This window comes from Schistocerca serialis, chromosome 1, assembly GCF_023864345.2.
Source record: "Schistocerca serialis cubense isolate TAMUIC-IGC-003099 chromosome 1, iqSchSeri2.2, whole genome shotgun sequence".
Classification (NCBI taxonomy): Eukaryota; Metazoa; Arthropoda; class Insecta; order Orthoptera; family Acrididae; genus Schistocerca; species Schistocerca serialis.
In genome coordinates, this window is record NC_064638.1 from 21,349,517 (window position 1) to 21,375,597 (window position 26,081).

At 38.6% G+C, this 26,081-nt stretch overlaps 1 protein-coding gene across 2 annotated transcripts in view; it reads left to right on the forward strand.

Moving 5' to 3' along the window:
• The window catches only part of LOC126460849 (ubiquitin-protein ligase E3B), a 297,274-nt gene that overhangs the window by 82,690 nt on the left and 188,503 nt on the right, over positions 1 to 26,081 (forward strand). For both annotated transcript variants that reach the window (XM_050095948.1, XM_050095949.1), the window contains exons 6-7: positions 360 to 777; positions 17,768 to 17,939. In XM_050095948.1, the coding sequence (XP_049951905.1) occupies positions 360 to 777; positions 17,768 to 17,939 (590 nt within the window). The remainder of the gene's footprint in view (positions 1 to 359; positions 778 to 17,767; positions 17,940 to 26,081) is intronic.

The window sequence follows — 26,081 nt, forward strand, 5'->3', positions numbered from 1 at the left end:
CTTATAATGAGCAATGCCCTGATCCCCACCCAACCATCCTGACGCAAGCTCCTCTGTCGCTCTATGTGAATATGAGAATTCTTACCTAAAAATGAAGTGGCAAGTTTCCTTACGTACCCTTTTTCCAGCTGAAATTGCATCCAGCCTCTAATGACCTCTAGTGTCAAAGCAATTCTTTCTTTCTTTCTTTTTTGTTTCAATTGTAGAGCAATTTGCTATCGATATGTGATCTAGAGGAAAGTTCCATTTAACCTTAATAACTATAATGCAAGGAGAATAGAAAATGTCACATTACATAAGCAGTTTTTGTAAGGTATAGCGATTTGCACTTATTTCCTTGTTTCTCTATTAATTTTCAGTTTGTGGTGACTCGACTTTTAGAGAGTTGCCAACATTATGTCACGAGCAAGCAGTCAAATTTAACTCACTGGCATCCAGTACTAGGCTGGTTCGCACAGGAGACAGACAGTGCACTAATGGAGTCGATACCTCACGTGAGGTCACAGTTGCAACTGTTGTGGTCGAGTCCGATGGTGTCTGCACTGCTGGGGCACGTTCTAGAAGAAGCAGAGCCACCGGAAAGCTCTGACGGTGTACCACAGGCAGTCGGTGGGACTGGACTACTGAGGCGGGCGCTGCTCGAGCACCGTGGGGCCTGCCACTCTGCCGGCCGAAACCGCCTCGGCAGTGCAGAATGCTCCAAAGTTGCGCTCGTCTGCTCCCTCTACCAGACTGCTCTCGCGACCCTTACCCAGCTGAGACTGGAAGTTCTTACAGGTGAGCCATTAGTGGCCCTGCTCTAGCAGGTAATGTCTGATTATGCTATGTGTCGTGTCAGTTAATAATACTCAACTGTCACGGTGAATTTAATCTTTTCTATTTGTGTGAATACTACAAATACAGAGATTGGCATGTCAATAAATGCAAGCATGTTAACTGTGTTAGGTAAGTAGGTAATGCCAACGTGGAGCATAGTAGCAAAGGTTTGTGCTAGCACTCTCCTACTTAAGTATTGAAATAAATACTGAAGAACTATCCTAAGTAAATTCAAACCTCAGTGTTACTCATTGGCAAATATAGAATTTTAATACCTTTCGTTCTGTTGTTAAGATTCACAGAATATGTAGCAAGCAGGTCCTAGGGGCATACAAATGTTATACCATTTTATGTATAATGGAGAACCTTGTACGTATGACAATACATGTTTACTGCTTGCTTATTATTTTTGACTGTGCCTAATGGCATATTAATTTTAGGAACCTGATACTGGGATTTTGTCATCTCAAAACATGGTGTGTTTAAATAAGTTACACATTTGGACAACTGTTGCATCTTACTTTGTACTGAATTATCACCGTGCCCGGAAATGAATATCTACCCACAAACCTGCACATGGTTAACATCTTTGTGGAAGATCTGCTTGCAATACTCAGTATACAGGAACAGATCAGATAGATTTCATCACTTTATTCTTTTACCTCTTAACAGTTTATTTGACTTGACTATTATTACTATTATGTGTTCTGCCCAAGGCAGGTCTTTATGTGGTTGATTTTGATGTTCTCCTGTCCTCTGCTGCTTTCTTCATTTTCAATGTCACCCACCATCTTACATCTTCTCCTTTCTTTCATTCTTCTCCCATACAACAACCCTTCCAATGCATTTACCATCAAACAGTCCTGTCACAACACGTGGCCGAGTCAGTTCTTCTTTCCTTTTATGGCTTCCAGCAGTCTTTGTCTCTCCTCTATTCTTTCCAGCACCTCATTAGTCGTCTCACTCTCCTTCTAATCGTTCTTTCCCTCAGTCATTTCATTTCTGACTTCTACTCTTATAAATATAAATTTTGTACTAATTTCCTTCCTCCCAATCAATTCCATTCTTAATTTTATCCATTGTTTTTCAGTGTTTCGTCCGCGACTGTTTTACTTTCATAAAATGAAGAACAAACTGCCTTCAGTCACAAGTTGCGTTTATTTACTGCACTATGCATTTCGAGCCCTGGAGGCTCACCTTCAGGTGCTTTTTAGTGATTTACATCAGGTTTTCTTAGTTGTTTGCCTGTTGATATTACATTTTTGTGTTGCAACATGGTATATTGTAGATATAAGTTTAACAGCGTTAATAATATGAAACTAACTTACAGTTTAACATTGTATGATGTCTGCTTCTGTTGTGCAGTTGGTATACACAATACACATCTTTAATTTTGCAGTACATACTGGGATATATACATTGTCACACAACTTTTTCGTACATTGTAGTAACAGAACATAAACATGCCAAAGATTCTCGTTCATACAGATGTTCTACTTCTAAATATAATCGATTTTTTTGTTTCACAGAAGATAATATGATATAGTATTACTAGTACACAGGTATTATTAAAATAATTATTTGGCACCATGTTGTAGGTTGTCAGCTGTTTGTACTATTATAGATTTGATTCCTCAGAAAAAAATAAACTTTTAAAAGTTTAACTTTTAAAAGTTAAGGTGTAGAAAAAATTGTGGCTGTTAAACTCTGTTTGTTAATTCAACAAGTTTTCGGAATATTTTTCTTTGTGTAGCATTATTTCTAACTGTTCTAGTAGATTAAGTTTTTTACTGTTGGGTTCTGTGTGACGTACAGATAGGCTGTTGTGGATGTCGTCAAGTCTGTGTTTATTAATATACATGTGGTTAGCTATTGTAGATAATTCAAAATGGTTTAGTCAAAAGGCGTCGGTGTGTTCTTTATACTGTGTGTGGAAGGTTCTTCCAGTTTTTCCTATGTAAAATGCAGGTCAGTTGTTACATTGTAATTTATATATTCCACTGTGTTGTGCTATTGACTTGTTTGTGTTCACTGTGTGAGGTAAGTGGTATCCAAGTTTGCTGTTTGTGGAGAAAGATATTTTAATATTGTTTTTTTTTTTTAATAAGTTAGCTATTTTTGTGTTACTGTGCCTAAGTATGGATTGCTTGTGAAGATTTGTTGTGTGTCGGTAGTTTTCCTTTTGGTGTTTTTGTGAGTGATGTTGGTCTGAATTTTTCTAGATAGTTTATCAATTGATTTTACAGAGTAACCATTATTTACTGCAATTATTTTGTATAGTACCTATTTCTTGTGTTAGTGCTTTGGGTTTTAAAGGTAATGTTTGTGCCCTGTTCAACATTGATCTAAATGCAGCATACTTATGTGTGTTCGGGTGGTTTGAAGAGTCAAATATTGTGATGTCAGTGTAGGTTGGTTTTCGGTAAATGTACAAGTTAAGTTTATGTTGTTCATTCACAATTGTGAGGTCTAAGAAATTTATGGATTGATTTGTTTCATGTTCTGTTGTGGACTTTATTTTATTGTGGAGTGAGTTGAATGATGTGAGGAGTTCTTCAAGTTCATCTTTAGTGCCATCTTCTTCAAAATACCCAAAAACTTGCTCCATTGTACTTTTCAGAATTCTTTTTGAAGTCAACAAATACAGTATAATTTTCTCTCTCTCTCTCTCTCTCTCTCTCTCTCTCTCTCTCTCTCTCTCTCTCTCTCTCTCTCTAAGATATCTCTCTCCTTTATTTCTGTCATCCAATTGCATCTCTTTATTTCTTTACCTTTTTTAAATCAAAACCATGTGATGTAACATATCACTTCCATGAGGTGTGTTTCTGCCAGAATGGTGCAGTTCTGCAGTTCGATCCAGCTTTCCAGCACCTGCTGATTTGGTGTTTATTCTGCACAGCTGTGCCCCTTCCCCTGAGACATGCTGCACTCCGTACACTAGTGTGGGCCTTGACAGTGGCCTACATTGAGTTCCACTGGACAATCTGCAGTAAAGCCTGTTAAAGAGCAGATGTTGAACTGTTGATGAATTTGTTAACTTTTGATGTAATTGTTAAAGCTAAATTACAGACAGTTGTATATGAGAGTTCCCAAAGCTGTATAAGTTGGAAGAAGAAATGTGTGTCTTCAAAAACAGGCCTCGTTATTTGGTAGCTTGTTGAATCTAGATAAGCATGGTTTATATCTCCAGTACATGCCATACTGTGTAGGAAGGTGAGGTCCAAGGAAAAAACAAAGAAGATCCACGAAAGTGAATTGTATTCTAAATAATCAAGTTAGTAATTTGCAAATCTGTACACCACAGAATCATAATTATTACATGTAGTTCCTCCCTGTGTGAACATCCATCAAATACAGCAGGAAACATCCCACCTGACACTATGCATTGTGCCAATCTAGCTTTCTACATAATCTTCAGTGTGACACTCTCAGTAATGTTTTAGCTGCCTGAGAAATTAATCACCACTTCTGCTGGCAAATCGTCAGTTCCACATACATCATTATTTTCCATCTCGTTGCACTTCCTCACCCAAAATACCATCCTGTTTCATCATCTGGTACATTCACCTCTTCTTCATTCTTTATTTTGCTTGATGGTTGATCCTTCTTATACAGATGCTGTATGTTCCTAAATGTATTTAATATCCCTTATCGTGCCATCCATTCTTTCGATTTCTGTACTAATCTTTCTGTTCTTACTTCCTAGTTAATCTGTATATCATTTCATGCTGTCCCCATTTCTCTATTTTCTCTGTTTCCTTTCTACCAATCTTTTCTCGCAAGTTGTGTTTCTTTTGTTGAGGTATTATTCTATTTCTTATACATCATTTCTCCTTCTCTGTTCTCTGCATTCTCCACTCTTACATCATTTTCAACATACACTGAAATGGTAAAAGTCACGGGATAGTGATACGCACATATACAGATGTCAGTAGTATCGCATATGCAAAGTATAAAAGTGCAGTGCATTGGCAGAGCTATCATTTATACTCAGTCGATTCACACGAAAATTTTTCCAACACGATTATGGCCAATTGCCAGGAATTAACAGACTCTGAATGCAGAATAGTAGCTGGAGCCACACGTACGGGACATTCCATTTTGGAAATCGTTAGGGAATTCAATATTCCGAGATCCACAGTGTCGAGAGTGTGCTAACAGTACAAAATTTTGGCCATTATCAATCACTGCGGACAACACAGTGGCTGACGGTTTTCGTTAATGACCGAGAGGCATTTCTGTAGAGTTGACAGTATTAACAGATGAGCAGGATCGTGTGAAATAACTGCAGAAATCAATGTGGGATGTACGACAGATGTATCCGTTAGGACAGTGCATCAAAATTTGATGTTACTGGGCTACGGCAGGAGACGACTGACACAAGTGCCTTTTCTAACAGCACGAAGTCGCCTGCAGTGCCTCTCCCGGGCTCGTGGTAGTATTGGTTGAACCCAAGGTGAGTCCCGAATTCAGTTAGTAAGAGCTACCGATAGGGCTTACGTGTGGAATGGACCCCCACAAAGCCATGATCCTGAGTTGTCAACGAGGCACTGTGCGAGCTGATGGTGGCTCCGTAGTGGTGTGAGCTGTATTTACACTGAATGGAGTGGGTCCTCTGCTCCATCTGAACTGACTGTCGGCTGGAGACCTACTCGGAGACCATTTGCAGCTACTCGTAGACTTTGTGTTCCCAAACAATGGTGGAATTATTGCGGATGATAATGCACCGTGTCACCAGGCCAAAAATGTTCGCAATCAGTTTGAAGAACATTGTGGACATTTCGAGAGGATGATTTGGCCACACAGGCCCATACAACAAGCACATTCTCGGTTGTTCCTAAAATGACAGTACCATGTATTTGGGGTTTGGACTTTTTATGTGAGACCGGTGCATTCATTAATTTGAAGGAAGGAGAATGTGTATTTAATTACAATGGTGATGTTTTGACAGCCACAGTGATAAAGGGCAGAGTAGTTCCAAATCAATTTTGTCTGAACTTAATGGTGAATTATATTGGTTGTTGTTGTTGTTGTTCTTGTGGTGGTCTTCAGTCCTGAGACTGGTTTGATGCAGCTCTCCATGCTACTTTATCCTGTGCAAGCTTCTTCATCTCCCGGTACCAACTGCAACCTACATCCTTTTGAATCTGCTTAATGTATTCATCTCTTGGTCTCCCTCTACGATTTTTACCCTCCACGCTGCCCTCCAATACTAAATTGGTGATCCCTTGATGCCTCAGAACATGTCCTACCAACCGATCCCTTCTTCTAGTCAAGTTGTGCCACAAACTTCTCATCTCCCCAATCCTATTCAACACTCATTAGTTATGTGATCTACCCATCTATTCTTCGGCATTCTTCTGTAGCACCACATTTCGAAAGCATCTATTCCCTTCTTGTCCAAACTATTTATTGTCCATGTTTCACTTCCATACATGGCTACACTCCATACAAACACTTTCAGAAATGACTTCCTGACACTTAAATCTATACTCGATGTTAACAAATTTCTCTTCTTCAGGAAAGCTTTCGTTGCCATTGCCAGTCTACGTTTTATATCTCCTCTACTTCGACCATCATCAGTTATTTTGCTCCCCAAATAGCAAAACTCCTTTACTACTTTAAGTATCTCATTTCCTAATCTAATTCCCTCAGCATCACCTGACTTAATTTGACTACATTCCATTATCCTCGTTTTGCTTTTGTTGATGTTCATCTTATACCCTCCTTTCAAGACACTGTCCATTCCGTTCAGCTGCTCTTCCAAGTCCTTTGCTGTCTCTGACAGAATTACAATGTCATCAGCAAACCTCAAAGTTTTTATTTCTTCTCCATGGATTTTAATACCTACTCCGAATTTTTCTTTTGTTTCCTTCACTGCTTGCTCAATATACAGATTGAATAACATCGGGGAGAGGCTACAACCCTGTCTCACTCCCTTCCCAACCACTGCTACCTTTTCATGCCCCTCAACTCTTATAACTGCCATCTGGTTTCTGTACAAGTGGTAAATAGACTTTCGCTCCCTGTATTTTATCCCTGCCACCTTTAGAATTTGAAAGAGAGTATTCCAGTCAACAGTGTCAAAAGCTTTCTCTAAGTCTACAAATGGTAGAAAGGTAGGTTTGCCTTTCCTTAATCTAGCTTCTAAGATTAGTCGTAGGGTCAGTATTGCCTCACGTGTTCCAATATTTCTACGGAATCCAAACTGATCTTCCCCGAGGTCGGCTTCTACTAGTTTTTCCATTTATCTGTAAAGAATTCGCGTTAGTATTTTGCAGCTGTGGCTTATTAAACTGATTGTTCGGTAATTTTCACATCTGTCAACACCTGCTTTCTTTGGGATTGGAATTATTATATTCTTCTTGAAATCTGAGGGAATTTCGCCTGTCTTATACATCTTGCTCACCAGATGGTAGAGTTTTGTCAGGACTGGCTCTCCCAAGGCTGAGAGTCGTTCAAATGGAATGTTGTCTACTCCCGGGGCCTTGTTTCGACTCAAGTCTTTCAGTGCTCTGTCAAACACTTCACACAGTATCGTATCTCCCATTTCATCGTCATCTACATCCTTTTCCATTTCCATAATATTGTCCTCAAGTACATCGCCCTTGTATAGACCTTCTATATACTCCTTCCACCTTCCTGCTTTCCCTTCTTTGCTTAGAACTGGATTTCCATCTGAGCTCTTGATATTCATGCAAGTGGTTCTCCTTTCTCCAAAGGTCTCTCTAATTTTCCTGTAAGCAGTATCTATCTTACCCCTAGTGAGATAAGCCTCTACATCCTTACATTTGTCCTCTAGCCATCCCTGCTTAGCCATTTTGCACTTCCTGTCGATCTCATTTTTGAGACGTTTGTATTCCTTTTTGCCTGCTTCAGTTACTGCATTTTTATATTTTCTCCGTTCATCAATTAGATTCAATATTTCTTCTGTTACCCAAGGAGTTCTACTAGCCCTCGTCTTTTTACTTACTTGATCCTCTGCTGCCTTCACTACTTCTCCCTCAAAGCTACCCATTCTTCCTCTACTGTATTTCTTTCCCCCATTCCTGTCAGTTGTTCACTTATGCTCTCCCTGAAACTCTGTACAACCTCTGGTTTAGTCAGTTTATCCAGGTCCCATCTCCTTAAATTCCCACCTTTTTGCAGTTTCTTCAGTTTAAATCTACAGTTCATAACCAATAGATTGTGGTCAGAGTCCACATCTGCCCCTGGAAGTGTGTTACAATTTAAAACCTGGTTCTTAAATCTCTGTCTTACCTTTATATAATCTATCTGAAACCTGTCAGTATCTCCAGGCTTCTTCCATGTATTCAACCTTCTTTTATGATTCTTGAACCAAGTGTTAGCTATGATTAAGTTGTGCTCTGTGCAAAATTCTACCAGGTGGCTTCCTCTTTCATTTCTTAGCCCCAATCCATATTCACCTACTACGGTTCCTTCTCTCCCTTTTCCTACTCTCGAATTCCAGTCACCCATGACTATTAAATTTTCGTCTCCCTTCACTATCTGAATAATTTCTTGAATTTCATCATACATTTATTCAATTTCTTATGTTGGTATCAATCATGAAATAGTAGAGGACATTTACCTTATAGAATGTTCCAAAGAGATGATAAGTAAAGTGTCACTTCAGGAAAAGGTTTTGTAATCAGAATGTTCATCTGTGATCCAAAAGGATGAACTATACTACTTGTTGGACCAATATTTGCCAGTTTTCAATAAACGTCCTGGTGTGATTAAAGATTTTGAATACACTACAAAGACGTATCCGGATAAACCATTTTGTCGTACATTCTATTCTACACCTTGGACAAGGAAAGAGGTAATAAGAAAAGAAATCAATAAAATGTTTGAATGGGGTATTATTGAGTCCTCAGATTCTGAATTTAGTAATCCCCTCTTGGCGGTAATTAAACCCAACGGTGACATCAGATTGGTGTTAGACACAAGTGAGATAAACAAGATCATTATACCTGTACAAACCAGATCCAAAAACTTAGAGGAATTGATACAGAAATTTTATGGTGCCTGTTTCTTTACTTCCTTGGACATGCGTAGCTCACCTTCAACTTTTGTAGTCCTGTCTTCCTCAGTTGCGTGTAATATTACGGTATATTGATAATTTTTACTTATGGACCGTCTGACAGCAACTGAATGAAACACAATTTTAGTGCCATACGCGTTTCGCCTTTATTTTCTGCAAGGCATCATCAGTGGCCTGGAATATGTACATATGTTAGCTATTTTATTTACATTTTTGTCACTGTGCCTATAGGTTATAAACAGTTCTGGTGGTTGGTATTTCCTATTAAGTAGTAATGTTTTGAACTGTACTTACAGGTTGCGTAGACAGTTTCTTACATATTACGCTCCTGTTGCATTTTTGGTGTTCTTCTTCTTCCTATGAACGCCAATTTGCTGTTTTTTCCACATTCCACAGCACTATGCACTGAACGTTTGTTTTAATGCAATGTTTTGGTTTCTGTTGCCGACTGTCAAATGTTTTTGCCAAAGATCGAATATTACTGCCAAACTTATGATATGTAAGAAACTGTCTACGCAACCTGTAAGTACAGTTCAAAACATTACTGCTTAATAGGGAATACCAACCACCAGAACTGTTTATAACCTATAGGCACAGTGACAAAAATGTAAATAAAATAGCTAACATATGTACATATTCCAGGCCACTGATGATGCCTTGCAGAAAATAAAAGCGAAACGCGTATGGCACTAAAATTGTGTTTTATTCAGTTGCTGTCAGACGGTCCATAAGTAAAAATTATCAATATACCGTAATGTGTAGCTCATATTCGCAAATGAAAGAATCTAGATAATATACTGCATTTATTTTTCCAGGTCGGCGTTACCAGTTCACAGTTAAGCCATTTGGATTGAATATAAGTGGTGGTGTTTTTATATCTGGATTGGACACTGTACTTGGCAGAGACCTTTTGGATAAAGTTACGTTATATGTGGATGATTTATTAATTGCTTCTGAAATCTGGGAGGAACACCTGGATTTATTAAGAAGAGTTTTTACAAGTTTTTTAGAGTACGGAGTTACTGTAAATTTGAGCATATCCAAGTTTGCTCATAACCAACTGAAATTCCTTGAACATTTAATTACTCCTAAACAGATAAAACCAAGTCCTAAAAAGATGGATGTGATTTACAGATATCCATATCCGAAGAATAGAAAAGAATTAAAGTCTTTTATCGGCTTGGTTTCTTTTTTTCAACGATTATCGTAATCAGCTAGTCAGCCAAGACTGTTTGTTACAGCTGTTAAGAAAAAATGTCGCGTGGAAGTGGACGACCAAATGCACGCAAGCTTTTGATAACATTCACAATTCGTTGGTCATTGCTCCACTGTTGCATCACCAAGACTTGATCAAGATTTTTGTATTTCTGCAGACGCCTCGGAAACGGGATTAGGTGCCACTCTTTTCCAGATGGACAATCCAAAAGAAGTCAATATAATCAAAATAATTGGGTTTGCCAACAGAACACTTTCTAGCTGTGAACGTGTGAATTGTACTATTGAACTGGAAGCACTGGCTATAGTCTGGCCCCTTAGAAAGTTTTTCAATTTTGTTTACGGAAAGAAGGTTATCATATACTGTGACGGCAAAGCTTTGTCTTTTATTCTAACAAGAGGGGTGTTTCATTCATGTTTAACCCGGTGGGCTTTGCTACTCCAAGAATATGATATTTCACTACAGTACATCAGAGGAAAAGACAACATCATCGCTGATGCTCTTTCAAGGCAGCCGAAAAGAAAGAATGACGACGAATGTGAAGAACAAACTATTGACTTTAAAGTCATGAATTTATCAATGCGATATTGTGAGAAGCGGATTTTGCAGCTATGTAGAAAGCTACAACAGGTACAAGATGATGATACGTTGTGGAAGTACATTAAGGATGCAGTTGAAAGCAAAACGATAAGTCACTTCAAAGAACAGTATCAGTTAAAATCTGGACTGTTATACAGAAGAAAAGATGAAGATGACGTTTGGAAAGTTTGTATTCCTAGTGAATACGTGGAATCACTAATATGGTATACTCAAAATGGGGTCATTTTGTTCTGTGAAATGTACAGTCAAATTAGCGCAATAGTGTTATCCAAATTTGGGACGTTTAGCTACAGATATTCTCAAGAAGTGCTAGATATGTCAGAATGGAAAACCCATAAATTATTGTTGCTAGATGGAACTACACCCGATTATTCCACAGCAGCCTTTGATGTCGGTGTCCTGTGACATCTGTGGACAGAATCCTACGACACGTGGACAGTTCAAATATGTTTTTGAGAAATCTCCATGTGCCACTAATGTTACACAAATTTATTAACAATTATATAACCGAGCTTGGTAAACCTACAATTATTTTGACAGATAACACTGCATATTATACAAGTAAAGTATGGAGAGACACTATGAAAAAAACAAGGAATCAAACATATTTACATCTCACGATTTTACCCCTGTGGGAATCCTGTTGAAGGATACTCCGAAAGCTGAATCGATTCCTATGTACATACATACCGAACCAATATTATAAGTGGAGCAACTGGATTTACGAATTTGAAAAGGTGTGTAATGACTTACCTCACTTTTCGACAGGCTATTCACCCAACCAAATAGTATTTGGTGAAAGTAGCTTGCTGGAATGGTTGAAGGAATTACCTCAAGTGGAAGGAAAGAATATCAAGAGAGAAGAAATTTTGAAAAAGTTTTATGAAAACCTGAAGTACCCAGCATGATTGAGAAAGGCTACATTTGATAAAACTGTGAAGAAAGTAGTCACATATGATGTAGGAGAAGTAGTTTTATTGAGAAATCACCCAAAAGCATCAACTAGAAAGAGATTGAATAAAAAGTGGCAATATTTGTATACAGGTCACTATAGGATAATTATAATACCACATGAAGGGAGCTACATCCTAGCAGATTGCGACACTGACATGATTAGGGGCTTGCTCCCGCACATAGACTTTAAGAAATGTTATCAATGATGAAAGTATTATAGATTTGAGAAATACAGAATAAACCAATAGGACACTGTTAATAGAATTCGACCACATGTCAACTGTAACATGCAAGTACAATATCAGTGGAAGAAGAAAGGAAGATGCTGAATATAAGATTATTATGATTTTATGAACTATGAAATAAATGGACATTGAAACAGAATGACTGTTCACTTTTGTAAGAGAAGGAAAAATATATTTAAAAACAAAGATGATGTGACTTTCCATACGAAAGTGCTGGCAGGTCGATAAAAACACAGACAGACACATACATACACACAAAATTCAGGCTTTTGCAACAAACTGTTGCCTCATCAGGAAAGAGGGAAGGAGAGGGAAAGACGAAAGGAAGTGGGTTTTAAGGGAGAGGGTAAGGAGTCATTCCAATCCCAGGAGCGGAAAGACTTACCTTAGGGGGAAAAAAGGACGGGTATACACTCTCACACACACACACACACACACACACACACACACACACACACACACACACATATCCATCCACACATATACAGACACAAGCAGACATATTTAAAGGCAGTTTGTTGCGAACGCTTGAATTTTGTGTGTATGTATGTGTCTGTTTGTGTTTCTATCGACCTGCCAGCGCTTTCGTATGGTAAGTCACATCATCTTTGTTTTTAAATATATATATATAATTGATATCAATATAATAGAAGGAAACATTCCACGCGGGAAAAATTATATATAAAAACAAAGATGAGGTGACTTACCGAACGAAAGCGCTGGCAGGTCGATAGACACACAAACACAAACATACACACAAAATTCAAGCTTTCGCAACAAACTGTTGCCTCATCAGGAAAGAGGGAAGGAGAGGGGAAGACGAAAGGAAGTGGGTTTTAAGGGAGAGGGTAAGGAGTCATTCCAATCCCGGGAGCGGAAAGACTTACCTTAGGGGGAAAAAAGGACAGGTATACACTCGCACACATGCACATATCCATCCACACATACAGACACAAGCAGACATATTGAAATATGTCTGCTTGTGTCTGTATGTGTGGATGGATATGTGCGTGTGTGCGAGTGTATACCTGTCCTTTTTTCCTCCTAAGGTAAGTCTTTCCGCTCCCGGGATTGGAATGAGTCCTTACCCTCTCCCTTAACCCTTTTAGCGCCAAATACGATGTGATCGTGATCCAGATTTTCGGCAAAAAATGCCAGTAACGATCTGATCGTGATGCCTTTCTCATTCGCTAGGAAATACTAACAACTTTGCCTTCAAGCATGGAAAAAATGAATGAGAAAGGCATCACGATCAGATCGTTACTGGCATTTTTCGCCGAAAATCTGGATCACGATCAGATCGTATTTGGCACTAAAAGGGTTAAAACCCACTTCCTTTCGTCTTCCCCTCTCCTTCCCTCTTTCCTGATGAGGCAACAGTTTGTTGCGAAAGCTTGAATTTTGTGTGTATGTTTGTGTTTGTTTGTGTGTCTATCGACCTGCCAGCACTTTCGTTCGGTAAGTCACCTCATCTTTGTTTTTTTATATATATATATATATATATATATATATATGGTTGAAAATATTTGTCACAACCTAATTAATGGCAAAAAGACAATACTGCATATCCTCATTTATATATGTAAATAGTCTTAAACAAAATGATTCAAAAGTAGTGTTAAGATGTAAGAAGAAGATTTATTGGACTTCAGTGTATATATGTTATACCAAGAAAGATTATGTTAGCTGTAAGAAGATTTTATTTGGTAATTGTTTGAAGAATTATTAATTTTGTAGTGTTATAGATAAGTATGTAAGGCAAAACAGAAAGTACACTGTTACCACTTGAGCTGAAAAGTAATGACGAACGGAAATTTGGTGCAACCCAATCAAATGATGTAGTAACATGGAATAGAAGAAGTGGAATAGCATGTATAAAGTACTGGAATAATAACAGGAAGCAGACCAAGACAACCGTCTAAAGACAATTACTACTCTATGTAGTAATAAAATATCTAATGATAATAAATGAACTTTTTTCATAATATTACGCAAAGACAAAGTAAAAATACTTGTTAATAAATACCTGTTTGTACTAATTTGAAAAGCAAGAAACAATGAAATATGTAAAAATGTAAATACTGAAACTTAGTAACAGAGCCTGTGGTATTGTATTAAAAAGTATTTTACTGTAATTTTATGTTGGTTAATGACCAGAAATAATTAAAGAATGATGTGAAATAAAGACGCAAGGAAATATTGAAAGAAATTGCTATCTTCATGTAAGAAATTATGGACCTCGCCGAATGAGATAAATTGAAGTGTGTTACAGGTCTGAAAAGGGGTTTAATCGAAGTGTATTACATCCGCTATCTACCTATCAACTGTTAGTGAACAGTTAATGCAATTAAACAATTGTAACAGAAAATGAATAACCTAACCGTATTGCAGAAGTCATAGAAGTTTTAGCTGTATTGAGAGAAATTCAAATTAACTAAAGCACCGGAGCTAACTGAACAAAAACATAATGGAAGTCAGTGATAGTGCGAAAGGTACTCACATTAACGCCAGGAGTTGATTACATCATAAAGCACAGAAGATTTCCATCCAGTAGCTTCGTGGGGAATAGTCAGCAACAGTAAACAATCAACAGCTGATAGGTCCTTCAAAGCACACTCTTCGCACGACGAAACAGATAAAGTTCATGCATACCAACTTGTGGCAAACAATATAATGTCACAAGTCAACCATTACGTGTACGCTACTTCAAAATTTAATGAAAGCATTGTTTTGACATAAATGTCATTGATTCCCACAATTAATACAACAAGGAAGTTTGTGTACTTTAATGTTGCTAATCCAGCTGCAATGTGAGCAACATAACTGCTTTCATCAGAGATGAATTTGCAATACACTGTACAACGGTAAAGACAATATTGAGATCCAAATTGTCATGTAACCGGACGGCAAGAGCGACTGATTTGAAATTGGCACTGGGAGAGGAAGACGATGTCTGGGTTGGAGAACTGAGGACTTTGTCCAAGAGAATGTATTGTGTGATTATGTGATGATATTTAGAAATGTTTCTGATACAATCCAATAGACAGATTTGGAATTTATTTAAGGGCGTTTTGGCTAGGTCCACTCATTAATCATAAAATTGTTGTAACATATATGTACTTACTTATTGTCTGAATCAGAGTGTGAGTGAAATCACAAGGACAAGTACACCATCCTATCAAAATACACAACAGATAGGTCTGTTCTGTCTGGAACCCTCTTCAAGACATGACAGTCCAGGAGGCCGTATAACATTACAGGCCGGGATTGATCTATGAGGTCTTGAATATCTTATTTGTATCTGTCAGTTGGTAGGGAAAAATTAGATTTCATGCATTTCTTTGTGTAGTTTTCCGTGATTAAGTCCCGACGGTCTGCATAGCTATCATTTAGTTACGTGCGATTTGTGATGTGTTATGTTTTATTTTCTGATAATAAATCATATTTTTTGTGATTACCGTTAAAATATAATGACGATAAATGTTTGAGGCTATTTGGAATAATATTTTAATAACTGTGTAGATGACGTGACGTCATTCTTTTACTCGTAGAAAAAAAAAAAAAGTGTTAATTGTGCCTTTATGAATGAATGGCCTGTGTCAGGATCAGTGATTACGATTCGAGAAATAATTAATGTGACTAAGTTCAATTGCCCACAATCACATGGGGCAAACTATGACCTTGGAATTGATTGTAGATGTATGCAGGTCAATTCCGTGACAGGCTAGTAAGCATCGCTAGTGTGTCGCGGTATCAAGACTGCTTTCGCGAGGATGATGGTTTGCTTTAAACTTGTGAGAATACAATTTACGCGAATTCTTAATTATTGCAAAAGGGTAGAGTATTTGATGGTTATCCCACTGTTGATGGGCCATTATGGAGGACGTAAGTTTGGATAGAAAGATCAATTTCAAAATCCAATATAAATCCTGTTGATCGAAGTAGCCTAGCAACCCAAAAGCTGATACATGGTTATCAGCAGAAACAGCGTACTATTTTTCATGCACACATTTACACTCTACATAGAGGTGTGAATGATTTGTGGATCCGAATTAAATATTTGAAAGCATTTGATTGAATGAAGGAAAGACATAAAGAAGTTTATTTGTATATTTTGTTATTTCATGAACAGTGATATTTTCGTATAGTGGTGTAGAGCCTTACGTATTATTAATATTGTGACAGACTGGTCGTCAGTGCTCTCATTACAAGCCGAGTTTTGGGCCTGATTAAGAGTAGCTGGTTCTTATAGTCTCAAAGATTAAGTGAAGAATAAAATCACACTTAAATAACGTTGCATCGAAACCCACTATCTTTATACTATATTAAGTTAGCTATCCTGGAATCAGGTGGTACTGTGGCCGTGTAGTTGTGTGTTGTCAACAACAAATAGGTGAACACAAACATAAAGATTTCTCATGCTCTGATATCGACAAGGGAAAGAAGAGACGACAATGATGACATACACAAATACATATACAGACGGTATATTTGGCACCTTACAAATCAACTCAATTACGTCGTAGTATAATAGACAGCGTCTAGCAATTTTGTGTTCATGGAATGCACGACGCATTGATTTCTTTGGTCTTCTTATGAATGTCTCTTGTATGTGCTCCACACTAACTTCACTCACACTGAGACCTTTGCTGGGCACAAGCAACCCGTCGTAACGAGTTTGTTGTGTCAGTGGTAAACAGCGTTCCTTGTTGATGGCTTCTTACTATACTTGGTTCTCTCTGCACCTGAACTCACCACGTTTGTGATTAACGTATCAGCAAATTGCCAAACTATGCTGCCGTGGTATACATGAAAAGAAACTTTCAGGGTTTCTCTTCAAAATGACATTTGTATAATATCTGTACAATGTTTGGTTCTTGTGCAATAAACAGTTAGAAGTGTTCCTGGACTTTATGTACAACCTGTATTTTGACTAACTTTGCTGGGAAGGCAATATTGGCATACAATGTGTTTATGAATAGTTAAGTTTTATTAATAACACTATTCTCATTGCAAGCAGTATATTTTTATACATGTTGATACTACTAGGGTCTTTCTGTTGATGGAAGCAAATGATGACTTGCCTTTGTTTGCCCTCTGCTAAGCCATGGTAGGATATTCCGATAGTCAGTATGTCCACTGAACCAGTTCTGCACATTAAGAAGTGGGTGATACTCTGGGTCAAAGAGTAGAACTGCTTCAGTTGCAGGTTGTTCTAGTTCGATCCCTTACTATGTTAAGAATGGTGAAAGTTGCCAAGAGTCTTATGAAATCACTCACTGTGCGTGAAATATTTGCAAAATTTGTTAAAATCACCACACAATATGATCTCTCTGCCTTTGGATTAGTAGACATATGGGACACTTTCAAGCTTGTTCTGAAAGGCGCAGGGTGGAATGACTAATTGTGCTGAGTGAGTCACACTAACTTTACTTTATGGTTAAGGGATTTGGCATTAAATGTAAGCAATTATTACTGTCTCATTTATTTGGCTTATTTTTGTCATAATTTTTTTTATCCATTCCTTCTCATACCCCCATCAGCCATAAAGGTTTGGCCACCTTACCCTGTAGTTTCCATAGTTCTTCATATTGAGTTATACCGAGCGAGGTGGCGCAGTGGTTAGACACTGGACTCGCATTCGGGAGGACGACGGTTCAATCCCGTGTCCGGCCATCCTGATTTAGGTTTTCCGTGATTTCCCTAAATCACTCCAGGCAAATGCCGGGATGGTTCCTCTGAAAGGGCACGGCCGACTTCCTTCCCCATCCTTCCCTAATCCGATGAGACCGATGACCACGCTGTCTGGTCTCCTTCCCCAAACAACCAACCAACCATATTGAGTTGTATTTAACTAATGTAACTTAATAAATTTTCTTATTATTTCAGGTTTGTGCTATCAGGATAAGATTTTATTCAGTCTTTGGCAGTTCATTTGCAGTTTAGGTCCTAACTGTGGCTTGAAGTCTTTCCTGGACCTCCTCACAGTTAATACAAAGTGTAATGCTCCAGAGTTTCAGATGTTGATTCTCTTCTGCGATTGCATGACACATTATGTGACGTAAGTATTTTTCTTCATAAGATTACATTCTGCATTTTCCGTAGTTTATGGACTTCTTGTTGAAAGGAGTGGTGATGCAAAAGTGGGAATTGTTCCACCATAAAAGAAAATAGTTCTAGTTTCTGTTGAAAACATATTGGAATAAGTGGAATGCACTTAAGTGACTAGTTAATTTTAATCTACACGTAAAAAGTGAGCTACTGGGTAAAACTCACAGTACACATATGTCGGTGCTCTTTTCGTAATAAACTGAGATTTGACAAGAATTTTTAACTTCGGTTTGAATGTTCTCTTCATGGGCTAAAATCAGACCTCCACATAAAAAGTGTGACTGATATCTAAGCACATTGGCCTATAATGAACTGAGACAATGTGAAAAGGGGAGTAGCATTTGTGCTCTGTGAAAAAGTCTGTATCTGGATGATAATTTTTGTGTGATTTGGCTTATTACAAGTATCATTGGTATAGAACAATAATTTATCTAATTATGAAGATGAATCACTTTAATGTTTAAAAAAATTTTTTTTTTTTATTCTCACTTAGTTACCGGTTTTGGCTCACAGTGTCAGTTCACTTTTGATCTGCACGTCTTTATAGTAATCTGTTAGTGTATTGTGATGACAGTAATATGATCTGAATCTGATTGCTATTGACAACTCAAACTGGTAATCATGTGTGATTATTGTAGTTTGGAAGAAGTATCACCCAAGACTGCTGTTGAATATAATTGAAAATTATATTATTCCAACCCCAGTGCAACAAGCACTGGTACCATAATACGTTATAGTGTGACTTTGTCAGTGAGTAAACAAACAGGAGACAAGCATGGGTATGTGCATATGTACTCTGGTGTAAACAGGGAGCACACGGCCCAAAGTGAAGTTTGGTTTGATTAGAAATGACTACAGAAGAGGTACAAAGATAGTTGAAAGCTGCCAAGCTATAATTTTCATGGTGGGATGCTGCAAATGACGATGCCAGAAGGCTGAAGAAAAAGAATAAGTATGACAAGTGTTAAGAAAAAAAAATTGACCGAACAAAGATTACTGAAAGACCTAATGAATGTACTGTACAAAGAATAAAACAGTGGAAAATCCAGGATGGACTAGTGACAGTATTATGAAAAGGATAGATTGCTACTCACCATATAGATGAAATATTGAGCTGCAGACAGACACAATGAAAACCTGGTCCTCATAAACTCAACACACCACTTTCTTTGATGTTGACCTCCACCCCAGATATGGCTGCCTCAGTATCTCCATTCATATCAACCTACTAACCACCAGCAATACCTTTACTTCGACAGCTGCCATCAATTCCATATCCAGAAGTCCTTTCCATACGGTGTAGACAGCTATGGCCATTACATCTGTAGTGATGAGCAGTCCGTCTCAAAATATACCGAGGGTCTCTCTGAGGCCTTCACAGACCGAAATTTCCCTCTCAACCTTGTACAGAGACAGATGTCGTGTGACTTCTCGCACGTCACCTACCATCTCCCACATTCCCACTGTCTGGCCACAAAGGAGCTCTCCACTTGAGACTCGGTACCACCCAGGAACGAAGCAAATGAGTCACATTTTCCATCAGGATGTTGACTACCTCTCATTGTGCGCTGAAATGATTAATGTCCTACCCACTATCATTTCCATATCTCCCACAGTGTTACCCTCCTACCCGCCAAACCTACACAATATCCTTGTCCACCCCTGCCATGAATCCCTTGCCTCCTGGCTCATGTTCCAGCAATAGGCCTAGATTCCAAACCTGCCCCATACATCTCCCACCACCATCTTTTCCAGTCCAGCCACAAGCATCACCTATCCCATCAAAGGCAGTGCTACCTGTGAAAGCAGTCATGTGCTCTACAAACTAACTTGCAACAATTCTGCTTTCTCTGTGGGCACGACAACGAACAAGATGTCTGTCCGCACAAATGGCCACTGACAAACGGTGGCCGAAAGACGGCTGGTCCACCTAGTTGCTAAACAGGCTTCCCAACACAGTGTACTTCAGTTCAGTAACAGCTTCACAGCTTGCACCATCTGGATCCTTCCTACCAACACTGGCTTTTCTAAATTGTGCAGATGAGAACTCTCCCTGCAATACATCTCAGGTTCCCATAACCCCTCCCCCTCTGACCTCAGCCTTTATTAGTCCCTGCCCTTCACCTACCTCGATAGGTAGGTCTTCGCTCCCACTTCAGCACTTCACAGGCTTCTGTTCCACCAACTCACCCACCAGTCTCTTCTCCCTTCCTCTACTTCTCTCCCCCCACCCCCTCCCGTGCCCCCTCCCCGTAGCTCCCATCTACGTGTAGCAGCCCTATCCTGTCCTCACCACATCCCAGCGTGCTCCCCCATCTCTACCCTGTTATCTGTCTTCCTACATCTACATCTACATCTATACTCCGCGAGCCACCTTACCTACCCACCCCAGCTTCCTCCTTATTCCTACAATGCACAGATAGCTTCTCCCATCAGGCACAATTGCTCGCAGTCAGGCCTCTGTGGCCAGAGACATTGGTCAAGTGTGTGTGTGTGTGTGTGTGTGTGTGTGTGTGTGTGTTTTGCTTTAGAAGGAGACCTTTTGGCCGAAGGTTCAGACGTACAGCAGCATTTTTATTGTTCCTGTACGAGTCTCAACATCTCCTCTATATGGTGAGTAGCAATTTATCCTGTTCGTAATATTGCCTGTGCAAAGAATAAATATTGAACTTGTTATGTTTTATAGAGAGGATAGCCCAAAACACAAGCTCTGGCAACAGAACCTTTTAAAGTAACAAAAATGGATAGAAGGAACATAAATCAATCCACAAATACACATGGGTACAACCTCCTGGTCATCCAAAATCAGTAATAGACCATGTGATAATTAGACAAATTACAAACCTTTGTATCCATAATGTGAGAATATACAAAGGGCCCATTGTTCTTTTTGTCCTTATTCATCGTCCTTCAAAATACAGACACTCCCCTGTCTCAGAGAGAAACCACCAGTCAAAAATTTCGAACATTCCCATACAATCTGAAGCGCTCTGGACATGACTCAGAACAATTACTTTTTCAGATGAGGTTTCACTGAAATTAGCAAGTGCAGAAAAAAGCCTCAGCTTTGGATTTGATATGTCTATGGACTGCTTGTGAAGACCCAGATAAAAAGCTAACTGTGAAATTATGAAAGGCACAGTAAAGGAATGAGAAGACTGAAGATTCCGCAGAGAAGAGAAGTATGTGTATACTAAGTGGTTAACAACAAAATGACCGGATGACTGTGAGGAGAAGGCAAGTCCAAAACTTGTTATCAAAGCAGAGAACACACTTTGACAAAAATTGTCTGAAGAAATAGTCAGCAAAGCTTGAGGAGGTTTAAAATCTTTAGAATAATGGTATAAAGGTGGAATTAGTCTACATTTCAACTTTGAAATAACATCTGTTCATGAGTGGAAAACTTATTACGGGGTATTGGCTACTGACAAAAGAGAAAAATCCATGGCACCAGCTACCCCAGAAAGCAGTATTGAAGCCTGAGTTACAGTGACAAACTCAAAAGAAGTTAAAACAGCACTGTTGTTTATGAAATGTTGGAAATATTCGTGAATAGCAAACTTAACACTGAATTAATGAAATCAGTATTTGAGATCTTCACCAAAGTGCTTGGGAGTGGATAGTGTACCAGACTATTAAAATTTAAAAGATGTAAAAATGAACCAAGTAGGAAACCATATAGGCTGCAAGAATTATCAGGAGGTAAATGTTATATTTGCAGTGAGGAGATGGAACATCAGAGTCCCGAAGGGAATAATAGAATATGAGAATAGTAGGCACTACTTCAGTAAGTTATCCAAACTGCCGACATCCTATCACCACCTTGAGGCACCACTATCCAATCTGTTTCCCATCCACAGTGTTCCTCCTCATGAACCCCTCACAGCACCCAGACCCTGCTTAGCTGACCTTTCCAACTCGACTAAATCCAGAGCTGAAACAGTCCCAGTCCTCAGTCACACAGAAGTTTCAGTCCTACCCAATGACCTCACCTTCAGTTGTACACTGAAACTTACCTGTACTGGACTTGTGAAATACCTACTCTTCTTCTCCTGATCCCTGCAGTACAAACACTTCTTTGCCACCAATTCTTCCAACTAAAGCCGACCTAATCCCAACACTAAACTATGCCTCACCCAGTTCACACCACAATCCTACCACAATCCTCCCCCCCCCCCCCCCCTCCCAACTAACTTCTTCCTGGTCACCTTCCAAGAATTCCTTATCTCCAACTTGGCATTACCGTCCTTCCCCAGGACCCTTCCTTATAACACCAACCTTTCAGGAGAAGGAAGGGCAGCCATACACAGCCTCAAAACAGATCCTGATCTTACCATTGTACCAACTGACAAAGGTTCAACCACTGTCATTATGAATCAAACTGGCTACCTGGTGGAAGGCCCCTTCAGTGTCTGACACCCCCACCTATAAATTCTGCCAGAGAGCTCCCATCCCATAAGTCCAACATAACCCCCAATCCTGGCAAAAAGCCTTGTGCCCTTCCCCGTAACCTCTCCCCTCAACCCATTTCTCTCCTCACTCCTGACACCTGGCACTCCTACCTTCTACATGCTCCCCAAGATCAACACACTCAACAATCCCGGACGCCTCATTGTAGCTGGTTATTGTGCTCCCACTGAAAAAATTTCTGCCCTCATTGACCAGTACCTCCAATTCATTGCTTGAAATGTAGCCTCCCATAACAAAGATAGCAACCCCTTCTTTCACTAATCCTCCACCATGTCCACCCCTTTATGTACTAGATGCCTATTAGTTACAGTTGATGCCACTACCCTGTACACCAACACCCTTCGTGCCCATTGTTTTACCGCTATTGAACCCTACATTTCCCGATGTCCTTCAGACTCCAAACCCACTACCTCATTCCTTGTACACCTTACTAACTTCATCCTAACTCAAAATTACTTCTCCATTGAAGGGAAGGTACACAAAGAAATCCATGGCACAGCTATGGGCACTCTTATAGCACCCTCCAATACCAACCTGTTTATGGACTGTGTAGGGGAGTCCTTTGTAGCCTCCCAAAACATCAAACCCCTAGTCTGGTTCAAGTTCATTTTTACGATCTGGATGTGGGCCCAGGACACCCTGCCCTTAGTCCTTCACAACCCCAACACCTTCTCTTCCATCCATTTTATCATTGACTCTCCCCACTATACTGCAAAGTTATTTCCATAAAGACACCGTTAGGTGTGGCTAATGGGTATAAAGTTCTTTGTTGAGATTATCATGTCACTTATCTTGATGCTGCTTAGTATCTGTTGTCCATGTGGCTTTGTTGTCTAGGCAGTGATTGATTCCTTTGCTGCTCTGAATGAAAAAGGTGTGGGTTTTGACTAACACCAGACTACCAGAATCATGAAGTAGGATTCCACAGCTTTTTTTGTTTAGAGAAAAAACACATTTTTTGCCTGAACTTAAAAAGACTACCCTCGACTGCGGCCTAAACGCAAGTGGCTGAAATTATGTTGCTGACCAAAGATCACAGTCATATTGACAAAGAACTTACAATTTCTGTATAATCATTGATACTAAATTTTTAAATTTGCATTGATCGCCTACTTTAATATCATACTAAGTAAATGCTTTTCAAGACAACTTTAATTAGTGTATAATATAACAAAATTGGCTCTACTGGTCAGTTTGTTTGCAATAGTCCCCCAAGAATTTTGTAAGTCTGAACATGTGAACAAAATTCTGAAACCAGAATAATGGAACTGCGAAGAATATGATTTTAAATAAATTAAAATTCTTAATATGGCTGTTTTCTTTGAATTTTGCTAACTTTCCGCCCATAGCAGTTGGCATGGCATTAGGTTTAACATCGAAATCGTGTTACACAAATTAAAGGAAAACATGAAACTGTTAATTTTAAGGTAAATGAAACACAAAAGATGATTTACAATTTTCACTTAGATGAGTCCATAATGTCGTTGCACTTCACATTAAACCATTAAAAGGTTGTAACTTTTGACTATTGGTTTGTTTTGCTTTCTTTTGTTGACCACTTTACTCACTACTCATGGTAATGTCCCACATTGTCTATCTGCACTCCCTTAATAGGTTTAATTTCTGTACGTGCTGAAGCAACTCCATTTCCACAGCTTAGCTGTTTGTATTGCTTCGTTGATAATAATGCCATGTTATCTAAAAATAAAATACAGAGATCACCTTCTGGTTACATAATGTTTGTAAGTAAGTACATGGCTAGGATAAATATTTATCCTTCTGGTAATGTTTATCTGGTGGAAGAAGTTTACAGGATTTGTCTGAGTAATAGTACATAGATTTGGACTGGTCCATAAAGGATCCTATAACAAAAAATAAATTCAGTAAACTTGTAGTACAAGTGCATTAACATATTGGGTGTAAAATGTCTTATTGCAAACTATAACACTTACACTAAGGATAAACAAAAAATTAAATTGTTTTCAAATATAAGCTACAGTCAGTCTCTTACAAGCATTCATATTCACAGTAAAAGTGCAAGGGTGGAGTCATGATTGTTTGAAAGTACTAGGATGATATGTATATATCAAAATTATAAAAATATTACTGCCTATGCTTTGCAGTGTTTGAGAAACAAATATACAGTAATTTGTGTTGTTTACTTAAAATGATTCTCCCCCTTGTTTAGTTGGACATTTCAAAAACTTAGGTGTGTAGTAATTAAGACTCTGCCTTAAAAAAAAAAAAATTAAAAAATTAAAAAACTGTTACTTGTTGTGAGACATATTTAGTGCTGATTAGTGGTTTACATTTTAAATGATGTCTCGACGAGTGTGGTGTAAGAATGTTGCACAAGTTAAAATTACACACATTATCAAATATCATTCAAATTGCATAAACATGTAGAAATATCAAGAACTAACACGATGAGCATATTACACAAACAAAATTCATTGCAAACACTTCATACAGCAAATACATTTTAAAGAAATAATAGACATTTTCAGGGACACGAAACTGTACCATAAAATCAGTCAATTCTTTATACACATTTTATGATTTCCACTGAAAAACTTGTGTTGAGTCACCTTTTAACTTTCTCAGAATAGTCTTTCCCCTTTTGTTTATACAGTTTCAATGAAACCATATTCCGTAGCCCGAGAACTTTGGATTTAGGTTACACCAACCGATATGCATTAGGGTGTGGATTCTCCACAATCTCGAGTCTCATTTCGGCACACAGTTTTCATCTGCAGGAAGTTTCATAACAGCCCACACTCCGCTGCAGAGCGAAAAACTCATTCTGGAAACATCCTCCAGGCTGTGGCTAAGCCATGTCTCCACAACATCTTTTCTTCCAGGAGTGCTAGTTCTGCTAGCTTCTAGCAAACTTCTGTGAAGTTTGGAAGGTAGGAGACGGGGTACTAGTAGAATTGAAGCTGTGAGGATGGGGCATGAGTTGTGCTTGGGTAGCTCAGTTGGTAGAGCACTTGCCCGCGAAAGGCAAAGGTCTCGAGTTCGAGTCTCGGTCGGGCACACAGTTTTAATCTCCAGGAAGTTTCATAACAGCACACACTCCGCTGCAGAGTGAAAATCTCATTGTGCAAAAGTTTCTTTTTCCCCTCCTATTGGTAGCTTTGATAGAGCATCTGCAACTATGTTATCAGTGCCTTTAATATACTTAATTTTAAAGTTGAATTGTTGTCAATACAATGCCCATCTTGTAAGCCTATCATGATAGAGCATGCATTTCTGTAAATAGCTTATGGCTTTATGATCGCTGTACACTATTACCTTATGTCCAAGAATATAGGTCCTGAATTTCGAAAATGATTACTGTATGGCTAATAAGTCTTCTTCTGTGACTGTATAGTTTTTTTCATGCTTCAATAACATTCTACTTGCAAATGCAAGTGTAGAATGAACTGTCTCCCCATTGACTTCTTTTTCATAAAATAATTCAGCACTTAACCCATAATCACTACTGTCAATATGTAAACAGAAAAGTAAGTTGAAATTGGGTCTGTGTAGCAGGTTCTGGTTATTCAGTTCTTTTTTTATTTTGTTGAAAGCCTCTTGAGAATCTTTATTCCATATCCAAACAGTGTCCTTCTTTAATAAG